The sequence below is a fragment of the Pleuronectes platessa genome, chromosome 9 (genome assembly GCF_947347685.1).
Source record: "Pleuronectes platessa chromosome 9, fPlePla1.1, whole genome shotgun sequence".
Taxonomy (NCBI): Eukaryota; Metazoa; Chordata; class Actinopteri; order Pleuronectiformes; family Pleuronectidae; genus Pleuronectes; species Pleuronectes platessa.
In genome coordinates, this window is record NC_070634.1 from 12,296,580 (window position 1) to 12,320,379 (window position 23,800).

Here is a 23,800-nt window from a genome sequence, read left to right on the forward strand (position 1 = left end):
GTGATCAGGATACAGAGGACGAGACTTATTAAAGGTGTGAGCCCAGCACATAAAAAAAATTGAAATAAAAAATAAAATAAGTGAATGTAATACGCGTCCGTACAAAACACTTTTGTACATTGTATTTATTTACTTCTTAATAATAAGAAGATAATGCATCATCGTTTATGTGTGTAAGCAACTGATAAAATGGGACTTTACAACCCCTGAGCTTTCAGGCCCTTGAGTCAGTATGAAGCATAAAGTGACCACCACAAATACTCAAAAAACAACCACAAAGAGACACCAAACAACCACAAAGAGACACAAAAAAACACGGAGACACCAAATAAACACAAAGAGACACCAAACAATAATACTATTTGTATTAGTTTTTTGTGTCTTTCAGTTTCCCATGTTGGCGGACTGGGTCGCCTATCTTTGCAAAGGGGCCTAATTTTTTTCACGATCTTTCCATGGCTGACCCATCCGAAACACACTTCAAGTTATCCTGGTTGACTATGGTCAAAGCATTTGGTAACCAAATTACAATAAATATATATTGTCACTCTTGAAGTTTCGAGCCATGGAGATATTTTTGGTGGCAAAATGGCTCCACAGCACCACCTAAAACGCAGCAATTCTGTCTGGTTTAACCAATCTTCAGGAAACTTGGTTCACACGTGTATCATGACTGGATGAAAGAAAACAATCGCCAACAATTTGATTAACGCAAGTCAGAAAGAAGCTGAGAAACTAGTCCATGCATTAGTTTCCCTCTTCACTGGATTACTGTAAATCTCTATCATCAGGATCTCTCCAGCTGGTCCAAAATGCTCAGCACGAGTAACGACAGAAATTCAAACAGATCAAATAACACCTGTTTAAGCTTCTCTACATTGGCTACCTGTAAAGCAGAATATAAATCAAGATCCTGCTCCTAACATACAAAGCAATTAACATCCATCCCCTTCATATATCAAAGAGCTCATAACACTGTCACAATAGATCACTTTGCTCCTAAAACACAGGCTCTCTTGTGGTTCCTAGAGTCTGTAAGAATAGAATAGGAGGTGTAGCCTTCAGCTACCAAGCTCCTCTCCTGTGGAACCAGCTCCCACTGTTGGCTCAGGAGACACACTCTCAAAAGTGGATTTGAGTAATAGTTGAAGTAATGTAAAGCTTTGAGTGAATCTCACTTAGTTTTCTGCTTTAGTGGTGGCAGTCCACATGTGTGTACTTTATCAACTTAATAAAACAGCTTTTTCCTTTAATGCACATTTCTAATTGGAGTCAAAGCGCCTCATTTAAGTTAACCATTTTGCGTATGACTTCATGACGTCAACTTCTAATGTCTCCGGCGAGATTTCTTCAACCGATGTCCGCCTACTTTCTTTTCAAACAAGCAGGTAAGTCAAGTGAACGATTTTTTTCTTATCAAATGATATATCATGTAAGGTATTAAATTGTCCCCTGAATATGTTGTTATGTTTTCATAAGAGCCAAGCCATGTTTGTTTCGGCGGCCCTCGTATTTTCGTCGGGAAGTATGGAGTCGAGTCTCGCTGTGTGAAAGCACCACAGGTAACTCGTTACGCTTAGCGTTAATATGCGGTCACTTCGGTTTTGTGTGCGTAGTTTTACACAATGTTGCAATGTTGGCACCCTAGGCGAGATTTCAATTTGGCACCACCCAAACATACACACGAAAACTGTCATGCAACCCGTTCAGTTCTTTTTTTTAAATCCATTCTCACATTTCATACTTCATACTTGGCCTCCAGAAAGTTAGTACATGTGCACAGACAAGTGATAGGAATCCGGTCGCTGATTTTCAAGACATAGCACACCTACACTTTGACAAGTGCATGTTTTATTAAAACTATTTCAGATAATTGAATGTCTACTGATGCATGTTGAAATGATTTAATTCTTTGCTTTGGGTTTTTAAGCTATATTAGGATTAAGGTGTAAACAGAGACAGTTTCTCTGTTTGAGAAGGAAATTCTCTTCTTCTAATATTAATGGTTTATCTAAATTCACCTGTAGTTTATCTACTTGACGGTTAGTTATGTATGAGGTAGGTCTTTTAACAGCTCATTTGTTTTGAATACACAAATATACACCATCGCTACAACTGTATACCCATCATCCATATTGTGTTGTGTACGACTTTGGAGGAAGTTTTCTCCCCCCCTAGTACAAAACTTTTGTGTCGCTTGTACTGTATGCAGTGTAATTCATTTTAATGTTCTCTCTGACACACTGTACTGTACTATACTTGAATTTCAGGGACGCAGGTTGAGTAAAACTTAAGGAGGACTAAGTTGTGTTGGTTTTGAATTCTCTTGCATTTTCATTAACCCCAGTTCTTATATCCCTTTGTGAGTCTAACTGAACAGAGCTTTATTAGTAATTGAAGAGATAGATTTATAAAACACCTCATTAGCTTCACACTTCAAACCCTGTGGGGGGGGGAAATGTTTTTTGAGAGACGATTCCAGATTCATTTACTAGACTGGCCCTGAGTAGAGATCAATAGGTTCATCTCTGATCCATGCAGCTTGCTTCTAGCAAGTTTCGTGGTTATTGGTCCAGTAGTTTATTACAAAAACCTGTTGACTGACAAATCAGAGATGAAAACATAAACTCCTTAGCAGAGGTGATAAAACCTCCACACATTTATCAAGGAAATGTCACTAACATTAATAATAATTAGAAACACAACAGGAAATTAAAAGTAGTAAGAAATCTATCTAGAATATCTAAATAGTTGATGGTAATTTTCTGTTGCTCGACTAATCAATTAATTTATTAAAAGCTCATTTTCCCCTGCTACTTAGTCTATAGGGTTTTATATCGTGTTTTATTTACATTGTATATATTGGTTTATTTTTGTCGTGAACTGATGGCTGGTTGTACATCAAATTGCCCTTGAAGGATAATAACGACTTTCTTTTATGGACAACTTTAGTTAATCACAAGCTGCACAAACCAAACAAGAGCAGCAGAGGAACCCAGCAGCCAGCAGGGGGCAGCCTCAGGACATCACATGGAAACAAGCAACAGTTATTCTCTAACAATAGGTTTTTAAAGCATGTTTAAATATAACAAAATATATATTTTATACAAAAATCTAAAGGTAAGGCTGTCAAATATATGTAGTAAAGTAGAAAATATTTTCTATGAAGTGTTTATCAAAAGCAGCACGGATGGACACTAGTCCATCGTCTTGTAGCGCTTGGTTCCTCACAGGAATCCGCAGGATGTGTGGCCTAGTCGGTAGAGTGAACGTCCTCCGACAAGAATGTCGCGGGTTCGAGTCCCACTCTCTTCTTCATTCCGGCAATATACTGAACTCTCATAATTGGCAAGATTTCACCTATTAATTGCAAAGTATATTATACTATGTAAATTTTAATTAATTAAATACAAAAACAGAAAAAAAAAATGATTACATGAAAAAAAAAAAAGAAAAATAAATGCATGCGCAATTGGATTCTGCGCAGGATGTGCGCAATGGCCTTCTGCGCATGATGTGCGCAGAACTGCGATGTGCGCAGTAGGCTTCTGCGCATGATGTGCGCACCACTGCGCAGAATATGCGCAGTGGGCTTCTGCGCAGGATGTGCGTGCCGTTTTTTTTATTATTAATTTTGTTTAATTTAATTAAAAATTCAAAAAAAAATTACATTTGTAATGGTTATGGTTCATTTATGTTTTTCCATAGTATTAGATATTGTGCAATGAATAGGTGGTAGAAGTCCTGCCAACACGACAGCCTGACCCAGCTCGTGTCCACTGGTGTCCTGGTTCCACCTATGCGTAGTGGCATGATAAATGATGCTGGTCTTCACAGGTGACTGACCTACGCAAGCCTGTAGCCGCCACTTCAAGATTCCGATTCAAGGATTAATTTCACCCAGACTAGTGTCGGTGAGTTTGGAAGACGTGTGTTTTATTGTGGGTTAACCTCAAGGAGCTAGCGGGGCTAGATGCTAGCGTTAGCCTTAGCTAGCCGTTTGCCAAGTTCTCTGACGCACGAGCGAAACACTCCCGTTTAAAACCGTCCCCGGTGTCTTTCTTCGTGGAGCCTGAGCCCCTCAGTTTGACATTAAATTGTATCTGCATCTCTGAAAATGTCACCGGGCTCAACGGCTTCACTCCTGCCTGAAGTTTGATGTTCGTGCACATCTGTGATGGCCCCCGGGTTTTGAGCATATCTCCCGGCTGAAACGGTCGGGCGAAGTGTTTACGTCGGGAAGTATGGAGACGAGTCTCGCTGTGTGAAAGCACCACAGGTAACTCGTTACGCTGAGCGTACTCAGCTCAGTATTCCTGTGCCAGGGCGACATGACATCCTTTGTATTAATGATGTATTAAGTATGGAGACGACGGCGATAAGTGCTCACTGTGTGAAAGCAGCGCAGATAACCCGCACGTTGTTCCGTGTTACCAGCTCAGTATTTTCAACTAGTCACTGCTGTGCCCATTGAATCCATAAACAGGGCCATTTCTGGTGTAAAGAGTCTACAATGAGCCTACAATGAACCCACATGTAAAACTGTTTAACTGTTCGCAGCTCTAACTACACGCTGAATAGAAACGTACCCATTTCGTCCAGTATTAATGGACTTTTATTTTCTTAACACGATTTTGTTCCAGACGTTCCAGGTGGTTACTTGAGCCCAGGACACAAGATTCACTTAAGGTAAGTTAAAATCCAAGAATGAAGAGCTTCATTTCCATAGAATGTATTGTGACTGTATGTACAGGGCAGTGTCTTCTGAAGTGAGCAAAATAATTATACTTTCAGCAGTAACCGTAGAGGTCAACATGACTATTTTAACTCAAGCTTTAACAACAGCTTTTATTTTATTTTTATATATTTCAGATGTACATTGGAATCACTGTTCCCTTAACACGTTTCTTCTCTGTGGCCATAAGCTGCCAAAGCTTTGATGAAACTTCTTCGATATTTCAGACTTAGACAAAGCAAGTCGATAACTTCCAAATTTAGTCTTTTTAGCACTACATTGTCTCTATTTGTCACTCCATCTGCCACAGCAGAGCCATAAAGCACAGAGAAACCACTTTCTTTTTATCGACCCTTAACTGGTCAACAAGGCCTTTGGATTTTTTCCTCTGTAAATATTAAAATTACTTTAGGAATGAGATCTCTTTGCAAATTTCACCTTTCCCATATATGAATGGGATATACATTATTTTCTTGACATGATTTTCCCTGGAATGATGGTGGTTATTTCAAGCCTGGACCTAATACTTATTTGACCCAGGGTAAGTTATGCACCTAGGATAGAGTGATATAGTACCAGTAACACGGCTGTAATGAGACATTATGTACAGGACAGTGCGTTTTGTTAATGTTCTACAAGTTTTGATAAAGCTCTACGTTAAAGCACATGCATTAGCCTGGGGAAACTCTTCATTTTATTTATTCTAACTGGAGAAAGTAGGGCTGTACCAATACCAATATTAGGGAGTAGAAAACTACAGTATCAATACGTTCTGATTGTATAGTGTGGTACGGTGGCAGAGAGAGCGCAACGCACTGCAAATTAACAAAACATATGCCAAAAAAATGACATTAATTTGTTGAGGCTGCAAAAGAAAGTCCCAATGCACGTAAATATAGAAAAGCGCTGCAAATAACGAAAACAACACCGGAAATGTTTCCTTGGGCCCCCAAAAAGGGATGAAACTGACTGTAGTTCGGTGCTGTGTGAAGTTATTGAAGTGTGCAACTCGTCATTGGTGATGGTACTTCACAAAGAATCATATACATTATTTGATAACAACTAGAAATATTGTCTTATTTAGGATAGATTTTTTATCGTTAACATTAATCTTATGTCACTTGCCCCGCCCCTTTCTGGTATCCCCCCCCCCTTGAAATCATGTGATTTGACATGACCCAATGTCAAGATACACCCAACAAAAATCACAAACTAAATGTGGCAATTACGGTATAAGGAAGGAACAAGAAGGGAGCACTTAGGTGAAAGCAAATTAAGTATAATTAAGAAATATTTTTAAGAAGACTGAAATAAAACACTGAACATTTGGAGGGGTCGTATGGTTTTCAGCAAGCTCCAGCTCTTCTATTAAGTTGGCTGGAGTTTCATCCAATAACACCGCAGTTTTTTATGTGGAAAATCCCCACATCAGACAAATTCTTTATTTCATATGTATTAATTCACAATCAAGCTGTTAAGACGTTAATAAGGGGACGTTTCAGAAAGAACACATCAATTAAAAAGAGCAGACAAAACACAAATTAAGATCTTGAAAGTCCAGTTTGGTCTCCTCATTCTACTCTTTAGTTCATCAGCCTCTTTCAAACTGTCGATTTTGACATTTTTAAAGGGCAAGTTCTATCCTCCTTCTCCCCATGAACCGGTTTTGTCCAACACTGTCTTCTCTCTCTCTCATCCTCTTCTGCCGGTTTGGGCCTGTTTTCCCACTTCTGATTTTTCTAATGGCTGCCAGTCGTTCACTCCTTCTGACCTTGGCTTGGGACGCTTCTCGTCTGTGATGTGGATAAGGAAATGATTTAACTCTTGATCTTAAAGCAGTTATTTTAAATTTTTTTCAATGCACATTCTGAACTGCACATAGCTGCAGATCTATATGGGGCGGCTCTGTTCTTCCCACTGCTTCACCCCTTCTAATCCTGATGACATCACACAGGGGTATAAAATGCCAAAGACTATATCATTCACATTACTTCTGTGCACTTGTCAAATAAACACTGTAACAGTATACAATGATCAAGACAGGAAGATATTTCAAACTCGGTTCCAACACCCCACCTGTTGCCCATGTGTTTCTTCTTTGTTGAGGGGTTGCCATTGGATGTGGGATCATGCCCGTCTCTCATCCTCTTGCACCGGTCTGGGCCTGTTTTCCCACTTGTGCCTTTTCGAGCGGCTGCCAGTCGTTCACTCTTTCTGACCTTGGCTTAGGAGTCTTCTGGTCTGAGATGTGGATAAGAAAATAATTTAACTCTTGATCTTAAAGCAACTACTGGACATTTCTAAAAATTCACATTCTAAAATGCACTTGGCTCCAGATCCATAGTTAATGAGATTTGTATCATTCTTCCCATTGAACTCTAAGTAAAAAAACAGAATATTTACCAAAATGTTGAACTATTCTTTTACAATATAAAATGATCCAACAGAAAGATATTTCAAACACTCACCTGTTGCCAGACTTTGCATTCACTTTGGTGCCCTCCTTGGCTGGGCTGGCAGTGCTGATGGAGGAGACCTCGTTAAGGGACATTTGCAGGATCACCTGGTCTCCATGTCCTCCATCCTCAGAGCTCTGATCCTGGCAGATGTCCATCAGATCCTTACATGACTTCACACTGGAAGACAAATTAAACTGCTGAGCCAAACACCTTTATCACCTTATATCTCTTATATTTTGCGACCATGTCCAACAGCACAGACTTACACAGACCATCTAAGCACAGACTTACGAGAGGCTGTTTTCTTTGAAGGTGCCACCTTGAAGGTGGCTCATCGTGATGAACGGATGCTGAAGAATTCTGCCGGGTGTAATTCTTTCATACTGGCTCATCATCAGCATCTGTGTCATTAGGTTGATAAGTACTGCAGGTCACAATATTCAGCTTGGACGTTTTCTTCCCAGACAGGATGATTCCCCTTTAACAAGATGAGGAAAACCAACATGTTAGATGTCCTCGTGTTTGGATTATGAAGACGTTGTGCTGTTATAAATTCATCCAGGCTGATGATCTCAAACTAGAATTGAACCTATTGACCGAAATTAAGAATTGTTTTATTGAGATAGATTGCTCATAAGGCAGTGGATGGCACAGGGGAAAGAAACACAGACTGAAGGAAAGACACCTAATTAGTGAGCTAGTGGAGCCAGCTAAATGGTTGTAAACTAGGTAGGAGGTTTCTTTCATGCTGTGGATCTCTAATTGCAAATGCAATTTGCCTCATCTATGGAAAAAACACAAAATTGTGAGAGTTATTTAACTTCAAGTTTACTTTGTTGATCATGTACATCAGATTTACTTCTATTACTGAGACATATGGAAGAAGTGTCTCTGGTTTGTCTCATTAGTAGAATAGTAAAAATCAGTGAACTTCTACCGGAAACTCTTTCACTATAATAATCAAGTGTATGGATTCGAAAATACACAAACATCACGGCAGAACTGTTTGTGTTTGTTGTGTTTTAAGTGCAGATACTGACCAAATCATTCTAATCTTTGGCAGGGAACAGCGGTGTGCCCATTGACAGCTCAGCAGCAATGCAACCGAGAGACCATACGTCGATGTTCCCGCTGAAAGGATCTTCATACAGAATCTCAGGAGACCTTAGGATGAGAAACACAAACATATTACTGAGGTTTAAAATTTGTTTAACTCCTTGTTACTGTCAGTTTCTGAGATATAAACCTGACATGCCAGTGTACAGGACTTGTTCAATTATTTACAGCAAACACAACTGTCCCAGGTATACAGATGTGCTGTCAGTTACTTACCTGTAACACAAGGTCTGGAGGGTTTCACCGATCATTTCCTCAGGATCATCGAAGGATATGCCAAAGTCAAAGTCTTTAACTTTGAGTGGCTGCCTGACATGATCCACCAACATGATGTTATCTGGCTTCAAATCTGCATGAATGATCCCTGCACTGTTCACTAAAGTTCAAGGCTGTAGCTAGCTGAAATCATGAAAAGCATAATAATAATCATGAGCTACAGAGTTCATTTCATCAACAACAACTGTAACGACCAAGTTTACCCTTCACGCTACAAAGCAGTTAGTGTAAGAGCTTGAGTTTAAAAAACAACCTGCTGCAGAATGGGGCGGATCTGCTTCAGCTGAAGGTGTTGACCCGGGCTGATCTGTTTGAATTTATGCAGATCCATATCCAGGAGCTCAAACACAAGACAGTAATGTTCCTTGTAGAAGAGAGACTCGTACAATTTGACAATGTTGAACCTGTCTGAGTGGAGCTTCTTCATGGTTTGAAGGAGGACCTCCTCTTCTTGTGCACAGTCAATGTTTTCGAGGCTTTGGATGATTTTTAAAGCCACCGTTTCACCGGTGGTCACATTCCTGCATTGGATGACCATACCATAGGCGCCTTGGCCAAGGTATTTCTGTGCAAGGTAATATGTAGTGGGGGAGGGGATCAGGTCTCCTTCGATGATATTAAACTCACTTGTTTGAGACATGGTGACGGAGTAGTTATGCTGTTGATGTTTCACACTTGTCAGGAGAATAGAAAAGGAAGTTAGATGCAGCCAACTATGCCAGTTCCTATCAGCCATGTAGGTAGAATAAGAGTGTACACACCATTAAGCTCAGTCCTTGTGTGAAACTCTATAAGTACTAAAAGTAAAGCTTAGTAAAGTAAGACACTTTAAAGACAGGTCATGAGACAGCTTTAAGATCTAATTAGTTTAAAGCCACATCTGTCACATTGTATGAACTCCATGCCTTTGTAATGATTTCCTTTTTTCATGTGAATTTTCTTTCTTTTCTTTTCATCATGATTCTTTCATTTGAATCTTTGTCAACCATCATGATTTACACACACTCATGAAAAAATGATTCATTGGGTGAATATAATTTTATCTTCTTTATCTGTGTGGGTGGAATGTCATTTGAATATGTTCATTCAACTAATGTGCTTTTAATTGAATTAAAATGTTTGTAGCTACTTACTTTTGTCTAATTCATTTAAGTTTAGTTTACATTGGTCAAACACTTTAGTGCAACACTATTCAGTCTTGTTGAATGAACAAATGTAGGTTTTGTGTGTATATATATATATATATATATATATATACAAATTCCAAGCTTCTTTCATTATTCTTCAAGCTCATTCACTGCAGAAGCTTGTTCTTCAGGAACTGTGCCTTAGACGACAACCTCTGCCCATCCAGGTTTAGGAGAATCTTCTGCAGGACTTCAAAAGTGCATTTGAGCTCTGGTGGGTAGCTCAGGTATCAGTCCAAAGAGCAGAGCACAGGCAATCTCAATGAGGACCTCCACAGCCTCAATCAGGACACCAGTGTCCTCTGGCTCATCTTCAGGCTCCGCACCCACCTTCTGTATGACTCACACTCCCATCACAGAAAACTGGCCGGCCATTTCCTAAGAACCAAATCAACCTGCAGTTTATTTTGCACTGCATTAGGTAACACAAAGCTGACCATTAGCGTCCAATGCAGCATTACAGCTGTTTATTTAAAAAATATATATATAATAATTATATTTTGTAGGCACTTCTATACCCAAACACAGCTGCTGGTCTGCTGCTAACACAGACACACACTACTGCTGCTACAGTAACCAGAGACTGGTTATGGTGTTAGCTTCAGAATCATTAGATGATCAAACCATTGCCAATATGATCAAAAGGAGCTGCTTGAATAAAATGTGATGCCTTTTGGACAGAGATAAATACGTGGATACATTTTTGATTTGAACTGAACACATCTGGTCATCAATGAAGACTTCCTTTATCTTAATGCTGTGTTCTGTTCATTTGTGTTTTAATTTATTAGTGTGCATGAATGATACCTGTCTGGCTCAGTACAATATAAATTTAAATGGTTAATAATATTGTTTTAGGTCCTTTAAAACGTAATTAAGTAAGTAAATATGTGCTCTCTCAGACTGGTCTATGGCTACTTTGTAACACCTACTGTAGGAAACTCACCATATATTCCTTGACAAGTTTCTCATTGTCTTCGTTCAGGTAGATGCACAATGACTTCAGGACGCATGCTCGATTAGTATGTATTGCATAATCCTGAGGAAAAAAAGGGAACAAATTCTGACAATATTCTGAATTTTAGGCAGAAGTACAAAAAACAAAAAAATCTATAGCAATCTGCAAGTTTTGAGCATGCTATTGGTGTGGTTGACAATACTTTGGTCTCAGGAGTCCCAAAGGCAAATACTCAACATATATACAAAATCTCAACCAAATAAGACACGAAATGAGGCAGGCACACTCACACATACACACACACACACGGTGTTTTTTCATTCTGACCAAAAATTTAACGTTGCTCTTCGGTCTTAATAGTGATTTATATTTAATCTATTGTTGACAACTTGTTAAACCCATAGTTTGAGAAACATTTGTGTTCCTGATAACTTTGTCTGAGAGAAAAGGACCTAAATTGTACATGTTTTTATGCATATGTGTTGGTTTAAAACAAAAATATTGTTGTGAAATTTTCTTACTTAAATAAAGTTTAAATATAAAGTGTGTATTGCACAAACTAAATTTACACACAAAGGGAACCTTAAAAACTACTTTCTATTAAAGCAAAAAATCTGGTTATTATGGTTAAATATTTTACTTTTAGGTAATGCAAATAATTGAGTTGAAAAATGTGGAAATTTTAAGTTGAATTGCCTTAAATCTAAATTGCATATATGCAAATTTCTGATTTGAATTATCTGAGATTATTAAGTACAACTGACTCAAAGCAATTGGGTTTGTCTAACCTGTTTATTTGATTTGATTAAACTTAATTGAATTGGGTGTTACCAATTGAAGTAATTCAATTAAGTTGGTCCAACTGATTTCTTTTTAGAGTGCAGAACCCATCTCTACATTTATGTTTAAACTTCAAATGTTTCTATTTGAAAAAGCCTATAGTTAGGGTGTTATAGGTCTATACTGCTGGGGGAATTCCCCTCCTTTCTGTCTCTCTGCCCCCAAATTTATTTATTTATTTTACTACATGTCACTCACTTTTAGTTTTTTCCCTCGCATTGTGCACAACTGTTCGTGGTCTCTCTCTCCCAGTCTTTTCCACCCATCTCTCCTCTCTTCCCCCTTTTCTCAGCTCACCATAATCGGTCGAGGCAGATGGCTGCCCACATTGAGTATGTTTCTACGAGAGGTTTATTTTAGTTAATCAGGGAGTTTTTTCTTTCCCTAGTCACTAAAGTGCTGCTCATTCAGGGAACTGTTGGGTTTCTCTATGGTTCTTAAGGTCTTGACCTTCTATGCAAAGTGCCTTGAGATAATGTATATTATGATTTGGCGCTATACAAATAAAATTGAATTAATGGCTGTGTAATTCTTCTGGGAGGTCCTGTTATTGGGCCTGATGCTCACTGAGACAAACTGGACTTTTCCTGCTAAGTGTTAAATGTGAGAGTGTCTATGAGGTCAGTTGAAGCACATGTGTGAATAGAGCTTTGGCTTTAATTACTGTCCAATTGAAATTAATCTTATGATTGTTTAAGATATGGAAGAAACTATGCATAACAGGTAATAATAGTAAAATAATACAACTGTGTCACACACATTCCTTTTCCTTGGTGCTTGTTTTTTTCGAGCTTGAGGTGCACTCTGTGACTCTGACACCACATTCAAGGACTTCAGAGTGCGATATGTAGCTGGACATGTTTTGAGTTAAGAGTAGGTAAAATTTTTCATTGATTTCATTTTCATAATGGCAGAAAAAAAATGTGATCAAGAAATCAGTGATTTAATTCTGCAATACAAAGGACAGAATAAGTGTATTTAATTCAGGCAATTGCTGTTACACCACACAACAAAGTACATTATGTGCTGTTGTGTTGTACCATATGCGCCTACACTGTTTTGTTAATAGCAGTGAGGCCACAGTTCATATATTTACCATCTGGAGAAGCAACGAAACCAGTGGTGTTCGCAACTGTACACCAGTGAATACAGAAACAGAACTTTTAAAACAATCTACTAAAAGATGATGGATTTCAGCCTTTCAATATTTATCCATCCATCATCCGTCCCTCTTATCCTCTAAGAGTCACAGGGGGTACTGGAGCCAATCCCAGCTGACATTGGGTGAGAGGCGGGGTTCACCTTGACTAGGTCGCCAGCATATTACTGCAGCCAACATATAGACACACAACCACTCACAATCACACCGACGGTCGATTTATAGTCTCCATTTAACCCAACCCCAATCTGCATGTTTTTGGACTGTAGGAGGAAGCCACAGTACCTGAACAAATTCCACAAAGACATGAGGAAAACATGTAAACTCCACACAGAATGATCACGCCCGGACTGGGATTTGAACACAGAGCAGTGTGTACAAGGCTACAGTACTAACCCCTGTGCTGAAATATACTAATAAAACACAAAAATAAATACAAAAGACAAGTGTATTTTAAAATAAACTTTGTGATTTTATTGTTTTAATACTTACTCTTACACATCATACAATCCTAAATCTTTAAAAATAAAAAGAAAATAAAAAGATATCTGGTGGTGTTTCTGGGGGACTGGAGTGCCAAAGGGACAAGAGCTACAGCTTTTGTGAACATTGTAGATTTCATTTCATGTCCCTCAAGCTCACCTCAATAAGACAAATTGAAACATCTTCTGTCCTTCCTTCTGCAGTTTGCAGACTCATCACAATGTTCAGGATTATCACAATGATCCAGCATAACCCCTGCATGATGAAGACACTGATTATGAAAGGTTCTGCGAAAAAGATGGGACTGAAAACAACAAAATCATATCAGAGCAACAGACAGAGAAAACAATTGTACGGATAATATCTAGATTACTTAGGTATGGTTGCCATAAATGCTGGTGCCAAGTCCTTCACCACAAACAACAGTTTTAGCTATCCAACTGTCCAAAATCGCATGTAAGAAAATTGGGCCTAATCAATATTAGGGCTGAGTAGTTTGATAGAGGATGTCATTGTGTGAATTATGGTGGTTTACATTCAAACTGCTCACGTCTTAAAAAACAAAACGAGGGAGTTGTGATGAGCAGTCAATAGAAAAGTGTAAACCATGAAGTCCACATGATTTACAATCGTCCCAAGTACACAAGTTTTTTCTCTGACAGCACTTTCAATCGGAATAACTGAGCACTCTGTATGCAAAAAATATTTTTGAATTGGTCGTCAGCCTAGCAGGCACAATGCAGGGAACACAAATCTGCAGCGCTGCTCCGACCACAAGCCCCAACAACATAATTATCACTTAAGAATCCACATTGACTCTTTTCGTGTTTTCGTTTTTCACAGCTTGGGGTTCACATGACTCATCCCAGGACAACACCGTCCCAGTCTTGTATATTCAATCACAGTCGTTTAGACATGTTCACCATCATCATTGCCAAGACTTTCACATGAATCCTGGTTAAGGCCAATTCTCCAATCATAGGCGCCCAGAGTAAAACTCATCTAGGTCCAACATGATATTCTGTGTGTACAAGAAGAAGTGTCATTCATGTCCAACCCATTCTGCATTGGCTTTTCAAACACACATACTCTGAAAAAACCTTGCAACTCCAGATCAAGCATCATTTACAAGGAAAGCTTTTGACGATAAGGAAAAAAATGTAACCTCATTTGCCCGTGTACATCTCACAAAACCTTTTAAATCTTCTGTAATATTAAGGGTTATATGCTATGACTAGACTTCAATAGCATGGTAAAAGAACGGACTGGAATACTGTGTAATTCATCGAGGTTAATTAAGCTCAAAGGGGTTTGTTAATAATCGGACTGGTATTGAAAAAAAAGAAGAAGCCACGTGGTCTGTTGAGATACTCATGGTAAAAACAGCTACTCAATGTTGTTTGAACATGATACAGGCAGATGCAAATAAAAGGGGAAACAAGTTGGGAAAAGAAAATTCTGTGCCATTCTAGGCAAATTCTTTTTTGTGGATAATTATGAAAAGCACTTTTATACACATAGTACTATTCTTCACCTTAGTCCCCCACCTTTATTACCTGGCAGAAATCTACAATAAGATTATACTATATGAATAGGAGCCATATGGTATTTACATTTGGAAGAAAACACTTTAGAGTCCTGTTAACTTGAACCTCAAGGTTGCTGCCATGCATTGTGCTACTGCTTTGTGGCTTTTTAAAACATTCCAGCTTCATTTCGGACTGTGCAGTCAGTTTACGATATGGTACCTCATACGTTTGTCTGCACACATGCAAGTAGGTCGGATCTTCCTAGAAGAAGCTGGCTAGAAGCGATCTTCATAGTAAAAGGACTCGTCTGAATCTGAGCACATTGTATAAGCACAGCAAGCAGCTCTGCAGCATCGCAACAATCTTTACATTAGCTGAGGGGGTGTGTCAGTATGTGGAGTAACCGCTGTGACCCAGGTCAGTTTTCATTCAGCATGTGTCAGTGGTCTGCTGGTGGTTAGAGAAACGTGGAGCTTCACTCGGACTCCATCGAACATTAAAGGGGATTCGAGGAGAACGCCCCGATCCAACACGAGGCCCCTTTCCTCAGCGAGGCTCCTGTATACATCAAATATAAACTGCGAATGACCCAGATGCTGAACAAAACCGAGTAGGTGTGGCACATTATCTTGTGATCTGAAGTTGACACACTTTGTTGTGCTTAGTTTCTAAATCCAGAACAATGGACATTTCACTGCAAAATCGTAATTGTAACGGCTTAACTGGACTCTAATCCATCATGTCGGAGCTTGTGTGTTTTTTTCTTCAATGGTTATATAATTAAGATGGAATTACTTAAATATAATTGCAAAGGTTAAATGCACATCTCAATGATTTGCTGACACATGCTGCCAATCCTCCAGCACAGACCAACCAAACGATAAAAAATAAATAGAATGCAATCACACAATTCAAGCTAACTACAATATATTAATATAGATCTTCTGATGTCATACGCTCTTTAAAACAGGAAAAAAAAGAACACATTATTCAATCACTCAGTTAAGTCAAGGTTCTCAGTTTCCCCTACACAGTCCCTCCCCAACCTTCCCCCACCATTAGCTGTTCATGCACCCAATATCAGTATGATAAGTCAATATATCAAAGAACATTTCTGGAAAATGCTGAGAAGTGGGAGTTCAACATGTGGTGACCCATGGGATAAAGGTTGGAGGGGCAGGAGAAAAATAAAATGCCAAATTGACACAGAGTTGACATCAGTTTCAGTCTGGGAGAATAAACAAAATATTCCAAAGCCCTTAAAAGGTCTCGCTGATACATGAAATCTTTTTTTCTTTTTCTTTTTAACTCTCTAGACCCTAAAATTGACCTCTGTGTCGTTATCCAGGCTGCAACACATTCCTTAACAGCTTATCCCCGTCTCATTTCAACCATCTTACAGGGATTGTATAAAAATAAACCACACGATCCCCCAAGTTGAGAAACAAAAAGGGGTAAAAAAAAAAAATCAAATGCCTTCCCTTACCACACAGCAACATTTATGTCCACAAAGCCTCTACGGCTCTCTCCCTGACTCTCAACACACACACACACACACACACACTTTCATACAAACACAAGAACTCGCACACACACAGGTTCAGCCATAGTCACCAGCGGAGAGAGAGGGAGAGGCCAGTTGGGGAAGCGTCAGGACAGTGGCTGCGACCTCACCACCCCAACCCGCCCATCTTAGATTACCATGAACAAATGAAGCCATGATATCAGGTGTTTTCATCCAAGTCGCCATTGTTCAAATTCATAAAGTAGGAGAGACTCTTGATCCACTCAAGTCCTCATAACTTCTGAATTTTCTCAGCCACCACGATCGGGTTCTCCTTGCGTATGCGGGCAGCCGCTGCACTCCGGTAATCATAGGGACAGTCGTGTTTGTCGGAATAACGGTGAATGGCACAGAACAGGTTGCCGCAGCGACAGTCAAAACCTTTAATAAAGAGTAGTAGACAGTGACAGTCAAACACAGAAGCTTTATAATGAACATCATTTCAAGAGTTGGCACATTCATTATTGTATAGAGCAGATCTGCAGGTGGAAAGGTTAATAGATGAACACCCAACAGCCCTGTCTAGGTATATCTGCTTTTAAATTGGAGATATTAATAAAAATACAGTAAAAGAAAACAGAAAATGAATATAGGTGTGTAAATGAAACAAAGTTTGACTGGACCCTGAGGATACTGCCATTATCAGACTGTTTTCAGTCGTTTTCAGTTTCTTAGTGAGGATTGTGATCAGGATGAGGCGTATACACAAATATAGCTATTCAATATTAAATAGTCTCCCTGGAGTTTCTTGTCAGGCAATTCTGCTCTGGAAAAAATGGAGGCCAAGCAGTTCACTGTGAAATGCTTTGGTCTGTGAAATGCACCACTTAATTGCAGAATGATTCTCTCTGCACTAAAGTATTTGGGTTTGGAGTATTTAACAACAAACCACAGCCTGGTAGAAAGATTTTGAGAAGGTGGTTTACAGGCATTAGATTGTAAATCCCTTGAAGGTATTTTTAAATAAATCTATAAGACAGGAAGATTGAATGGCAATAACACAGTGCCTCCTATTTAAATATATATATTGAAATTTCAGAAGACAAAAAAAAGAAGACAAACACCAACAATAACAGATGACACCTTAAAGGACAAAACAAAACACACTATGAGGTGAGGCGGGGGTTCGAGTTGAATCAAGTTCATATATTATGTCTTGGATCAGGTTCTACTCAAAATCAGGTTTGGTAGCTAGGTTTGGCACATACTAACATCCTTCAGGTCTATGGAGCATCCAGTCCCTTATCGCAGCTTTTAAGTATTGAGGATGCACTCTCCTTGATAACAAATACAGCGCATCCATCAGTCAATTATGTATATGTGACAGGGAGGTAGACGATTTTTCCATTTCCCGAGTATTGTCCTCTTTACAGAGAGGAAATGGTTGCATCTTGTTTCACACAGCTATGATATTAAAAACAATCAATGCTTAATATGGGTGTAACGGTACACAAAAAAAAAAATCACGGTTTGGTACGCAGCTCGGTTTTGAGGTCACAGTTGGGTATGCTTTCCATCAGGGAACTTTCAAACGGGACTCGATTACTTTGAGTAAGTGTTGGAACCCTGCTTTCTCGACAACAGGTAGCGGTTGCCTGTCTGCTGTCATAAAAACACCTATGTCGCTGGTTTTTTGCTTTGACACCGTCTGAATTATTTGCAAACGGCAGCTTTAATGCCGCTGGGAGCTGGATTTGCACATAACTCGTTTTTTCCTTCTCCCACTAATGTTAGTGGACATCACTCTGGTGATGCCATTTCAAACAGGTCTCCATGTTCGATGTGCAACCAGCTACACATCCGATAGCAGTCGGCTTTGTACGATCCCCTCGTCTTGGCTTCGTCATTATACAGCGGACTTAAATGATGAGGGAGGATCTTCACACTCCAGTTTGCCTGCGTTCACTATGACTACGAGCCAACAGCATATCCGGTCCTTCGCTAAAGTTGTCCCTTGGAATTTAAGACTCACACAAATAAGCTCCGCACGTCGACTCACTGCATTCGTTCGGTAAAAGTGTGTTCAGATACACGTACCGTTACACCCCTAATGCGTAATGTCTGTTCTTGTAACACAAAGGGTCATAAAACATAAAGACGCTGCACAATAACAAAGAGCTTATTAAAAACAATGTTATTTGTGTATTTAACCATTCTGAATTTCATGACTTTCAGATAAGGGGAGTAAAGTCCCAGCAAGGGACATTCATGACTCACAAACCTTTGGACCTTACCAGTAAAAAAGGAAGAATTCACAGTTTTGTGTGTGTGTGTGTGTGTGTGTGTGTGTGTGTGTGCGGTCCATAAACTTCCTCTCTTCCTTACCAGTGAGGCCTACTTTCTTTCGGCATGAAAAGCAGCGGTTCTTTTTCTTGTTTTTATCCGGGGTTTGGTCCCCATCAGATGAAGCCTGTGCCCCTTCCCCCAGTGGCTCTGGACGAAAAGGAGAACAATAACGTCACAAACAATAATAACATATATGTTTAACACTTATTGGTAAAATACTGAGGCTAACAGAAACCCAAGGAAAACATTGAAAATGTGGTTAATATTTTTGAAAGTGGGAATTTCTTGAATCCAGAGGGAAAGGACACATACGATAAGTCATGCATGAAAAGAGCTTTACAGGTTCCAAGGTGAAGGAGGTTTCTTGCACACTGCCTCTTGATTGAGGCGGTGTTATCCTTGAATACTCTTTTCTGTTTGAATGGAGTCAGAGTGAAGCTCCATGTTTTTTTAACCAGCAGCAGACCACTGACAAATGGGGGGTAGAGGGTAGCAAGTTAATTCCTTTTGTTTGTCTGTGTATTCATACGAAAGGAGTGTCCTCCATGTGCAACTCATATCATGCGACATGTGAATCGATTGGCAAAAGAGAATAGTAGGTCGACGACGTCTACCTGTGCTGTTGGAAGTGCCCTCCTCTTCTCCCTCCTCGCCATCTGCTCGATCAGGATCTACAGCTCCCGAATCCTGGGAGATGCTCATTGCGGTCATCTGCTGTGTTACTGGGCTGGGAGAACTAGGGCTGAAATCACAACACAAAATAAAGTTAAGACCACACAGGAATTATTTTCTTATTCATAAAAGAAATGCAGAATTAACGCAGCTTTATTTCAGTTGGCAGTATATGTATGGCACAGAGATTCATGTCTATTTGCATGAAAATATCTGTGATACCCCTCTTAAAATTCACACACAACCCAGGCCGCTTTCAGACATGCACTGAACTCTGCACTTCCTCCGTATTTGCTACAGAAGAGGTGCGTCTCCGAACGCAAATGTCAGAGTGAGATGCTCGGCAGTCTCTCTGGACCTTCACTGCCTGGCCTCCGAGTATAATGTCCGAAAAAATCCAAGAGAATACGATGTGTGAACACTGCAGGAAATCCCTGCTTCTAAAATGCGTCAGATACAATGATGAAAAACTAAAAAGAAACACAAAAATCTCCCATTGAAAAGGCAGTGACAGACACTTAGAAGTGACCGATAAAGATGTCAGGAGAGCTTTTGGTGATAAGCGCTGACACCAGTGTCTGCGTGATCTCTGCAGCGGAGTTAATTAGTCACTTCCTGCCTCTGTCTGCACTTGCCTGAATAATGCGGAGGATTTGTTGCTCTAGTAAACGCGCCCGTTCAGAGAAGTGTGTTGTGCATGTGTTAAAAGGCAAACCCTGAATAAACTCTGCAGCCAATTCTCCAGATTTTACCCACAGGTCATGTCTGAAAACAGCACTAGATGCTCTAGCAGCTTTTCAAAGTGACACAAACAATAACGCTCATCTATTCATAAACTTTTTCTTCTCGTTTTGTGGCATAAATTTGATTTGAAGGGGGAAAAGATAATCGTGCATCGTCAGCACCTTTGTGAAAAACTACTCTGAGAAATACCTTTGATGAGAAGAGATAGCACAACAGACAGGACTCATGCAATTATAAACAGAAAGGGCCAACAACAAAATGTTCAGTGGAAACAAGTATTGATGATAATACTATGCAGAAGCATCAGTTGCAAATTTGTCTGAACAAATTATTGGAAGATTCTGGAAAGAATCCACCCATCAAAAACTAGTGCATTACAATGTGTGATGTCTGTTTCCCATAAAACTTAAAAATGTAGACGTGAGTATTATTTATTTACTGCTCAAATATTTAACCCTCCAATCTTCTATTTGGTTTTCTTTTCTAATTTGTACCCTGGTCTTTTGCTCTTGTTTGTTTGTTTTATTTTAAACAAATGACAGTTGCATCTCTAGCACAATCCAACACAAACAGCAGGTTATAGTTCATAAAAAATTTTATTAAACAGCCTTGGGACTCCCAAGACATCTTTCACGTTTTTGTCTCAGCAGTCACACGTTCTTCAAAACGGTACAAATAATAAAACATAAAAATCTATTTTACAATTTATTCATCTATTTTGCTGCAAAACAAATCCACCTTCGGGTACAAATAAAGTAACCTAACCTAACCTTCTTTATTGGCATATCTGCAGCTAACCATAACGGGAGACGACCATTAAGCTAAATGAAAAAATTGGATTAGATCTGCAAATATTATTAAACATTACACAGCAATTTTTCACAACCGGCCCTTCAGCAAGATTTTAAAACTCAATTACAGTACACTTCAGCTTTTTCTTTCAGTGTCAACCTTAAGCAAAAGAGGATTTTCATACATTACTATTTCTTCTAAGAACTAAATAAAATGTTGGCTCATACAAGGCATTGTTTTGGCCTTGTGTTGTATTGTGCCTCGCTGACAACCATTCTAATGTGTGCAATATCTCAGATTACAGCGCTCCTGCGTAAAATGGGGTTAGAGATGAGCGTAGCATATTGTCGTACAATACTTTTTTGAGTAATCGGGCAAAGAGCAGAGTGGTCTGGTTATATACGTAATATATGTACAATTATTGTAATATAATCCCAATAGACTGTATGTTGATGAGCAAGATGTAAATACACAGGCACACACACACACATACAGACACACACACAGCATACCCTACCATCTCAGATTTCTGCCGAGACAAGCTGTTATACTCTTATTAACTGAGGGGGACTAATGAGAGCACATCAGAACATAATGTGTTGGAGCTGGTGATGAACTAATCTACTCATTAGGTCCATTAAATCATAGTTTAATGATCAATTAAGTACAATGTCCAATATAATGATAAACAACATGTTCAGGCTAAGTTTCCACATCTTCATATCAATAGTTAGTTTTGTTGGCCATGTGAAATATTTTACAATGCACACTGAATATCTGATTTATAATTTACTTCAATGTATTCGTAGAAGAAAACAGGTCTGAGTGATTTTCCTCTGGCCAGTCAACATACCTGCTCGTTGGTTCCTCGGGTGGGGTCCCTGCTACCTCTGTACTGGGCTCTGGGGTTGTGCTTTCCACAGTCACACCAGCTGAACCTGGTGATCCTGCAGGTGATGTAGCAGCTGTGTGGGGGAAAGAACAATCAGACATCACGGACAACAATCAGGGAACGTGTTGTTTTGAACCCTGAACTTAAACTCCTATTGAATGCCACTCACTGCCTGTGTATGTCTACCAAGGTTAGGTGTGTTTTGAGTTAATGAGAAACAGCAGATGGATATGTCACTCTCTTGCTTCCTGATGCCACAGTGCAGGCAGCTATTGCTACATCAGTTCTCCAACCCCTTTTAGCAAATTCGAGCATTTCTCCACACAGCCTATAGAGATTTTGCGTGACATCCTGCTTATCTTTTCTACTTTTCAGACCCAGATCCAGCCTCCCCCAACTTTTTATTAGGTCACGTCTCTCCCATCTTCCTACCTTTCTCTCCCGGGGGGCTGGATCGCCCCCCGCCCTGTTGTCTCTGCAGGTGTTCCTTGTAGCAGACCGAGCACATGCCGTTGGTGCGGGGGTTACCATAGAAACCGCATCCCATAGTGCAAAGCATTGGCACCTGCGTCTGATTGGTCTCCTGGGCCATGCTCTGGCGGAGGGGGTAAGGGGGATGGGAGAGGATGTTCCTGAAAATGGGGGGGGGGGGGGGGGGGCAGAAGTTAGTGAAAATGATAAGCAGTCCCTGTCTGATACACTTTAGTCCTCAAGCTAAAAGAGCTTGGAGACTGGCATTGGAGCATGAGAGTGGAGCTGGCACAAACATGTGGGGACCAAGGGATAAGACCCACTCATTGTAGGTGAATGTTTCAGATTTTTTAACATCAACTAAGTTTACGCCCAACACCCTCAACCGAATAACAGAGTCCAGTTGTGGCACTAAAGCAGAACTGGACATTGTCACACTTAACTGAGAACCAACACTCCAACTAAAGTTTACAATTGAATGTGCTCCACACAAAACGATGTCTATCATTCAGGGCAACTTGGGACAGGTCATAAATACAAGATCAAATGTTCCACTTGATAATAGGATGCTTCCCTGAAAGCATGGGAAATTATTAGGCTGTAATTCTGTTAGAAACAATGTCTGATCAGCTGAGTACAACGAAAGGTTCAAGGTAAGACTGAGAAAAAAACAAGTTACAATCTGATAAACGAGGATCTAGCTCAGCTGCCTCCCTCCCTCCCCCCCGGCCGCACACAGCAAGGTGTTTAGTTCCAGGACAAAGTTAACAATAAAAACAACAAAAGCTACAGACGTGTCTCCACCAAACCATCAGGAAACTTACACCGAACCCAAACGAACCGATGACCTGGCCCTCGCTAACAACACACCGCTCACGATCCCTCAACTCTCAACTCACAGCCGACTGTCCCCAGCCGGAGTTCGTCCGCAGCAGAAAACAATCGGGGTCCTGTGTAGCTCAGAGCAAATACTGTAACATTAGCAAACAGCCTGGGCTGGACAGCTTTTTGTTTGTCTGACATTAAACACAAACACCACGAGAAGGACACAACTTCACGAGTCTTCTTCAATCGCGCTGAAAAAAAGCAAGGAAACAGAAAAGCAAAGCGTCCCGAGCGACAGACTCTATCCAGATCCGCTGGTTTTAAAGCGAATAAACGCTGATGTTAGCATGCTAGCGTTAGCCGCGCCGCTAGCCTCATCAGCCAGCCCAACAACACAGCGCGTCCCCCCAGGGTCCCGGCTGCTTTCTGAAGCCGCCAGCCGCCGCGGGGCTCTCTCACGGCGGGGCGGGGAGGATACAGTACCTGGAGGTCAAAGTACCGGCGGCTGTCGACGGGCCCGGACCTCAGGTCTGTACCAGTCGAGTCCCCAGCAGAGCGCGCGGCCTCCTACACAGCGCTAGCTCCCGACATTCGAAACAACGACCATGACGTCATCCCAGCATCGCTTCAAACCGGCTATCTCTCATGCACACGCACGCGCACACACACACATCACCACAACACCACCAAATATGTCCAAAGTGTGTGTCGGCGATTTATTGACATACCACTTGATTGACAGCTTCATGGCACACCCGCACGCACATAAATACACTGACATTAAAACTGCAGATCCAGAAACAACTGCAGAG

At 40.2% G+C, this 23,800-nt stretch overlaps 1 protein-coding gene and 1 long non-coding RNA gene across 2 annotated transcripts; one reads left to right on the forward strand and one right to left on the reverse strand.

Annotated features, from left to right (window-relative positions):
* The first annotated feature begins 46 nt into the window (after positions 1-46).
* LOC128447856 (uncharacterized) lies at positions 47-9,706 on the forward strand. Its single transcript, XR_008339677.1, has 4 exons — positions 47-1,388; positions 1,480-1,562; positions 4,644-4,689; positions 8,258-9,706. It is a non-coding gene; the product is annotated as an uncharacterized LOC128447856 (long non-coding RNA).
* Positions 9,707-13,179: 3,473 nt separating this feature from the next.
* zgc:77486 (uncharacterized protein LOC405808 homolog) lies at positions 13,180-23,627 on the reverse strand. The gene is made up of 6 exons (XM_053430221.1): positions 23,472-23,627; positions 22,125-22,324; positions 21,654-21,765; positions 19,207-19,334; positions 18,632-18,739; positions 13,180-16,687 (listed from the first exon to the last, which is right to left on the reverse strand). Exons 2-6 carry the CDS (start codon positions 22,282-22,284, stop codon positions 16,539-16,541), a joined length of 657 nt encoding a protein of 218 aa, XP_053286196.1. The 5' UTR covers positions 22,285-22,324; positions 23,472-23,627; the 3' UTR covers positions 13,180-16,538.
* Positions 23,628-23,800: the final 173 nt, after the last annotated feature.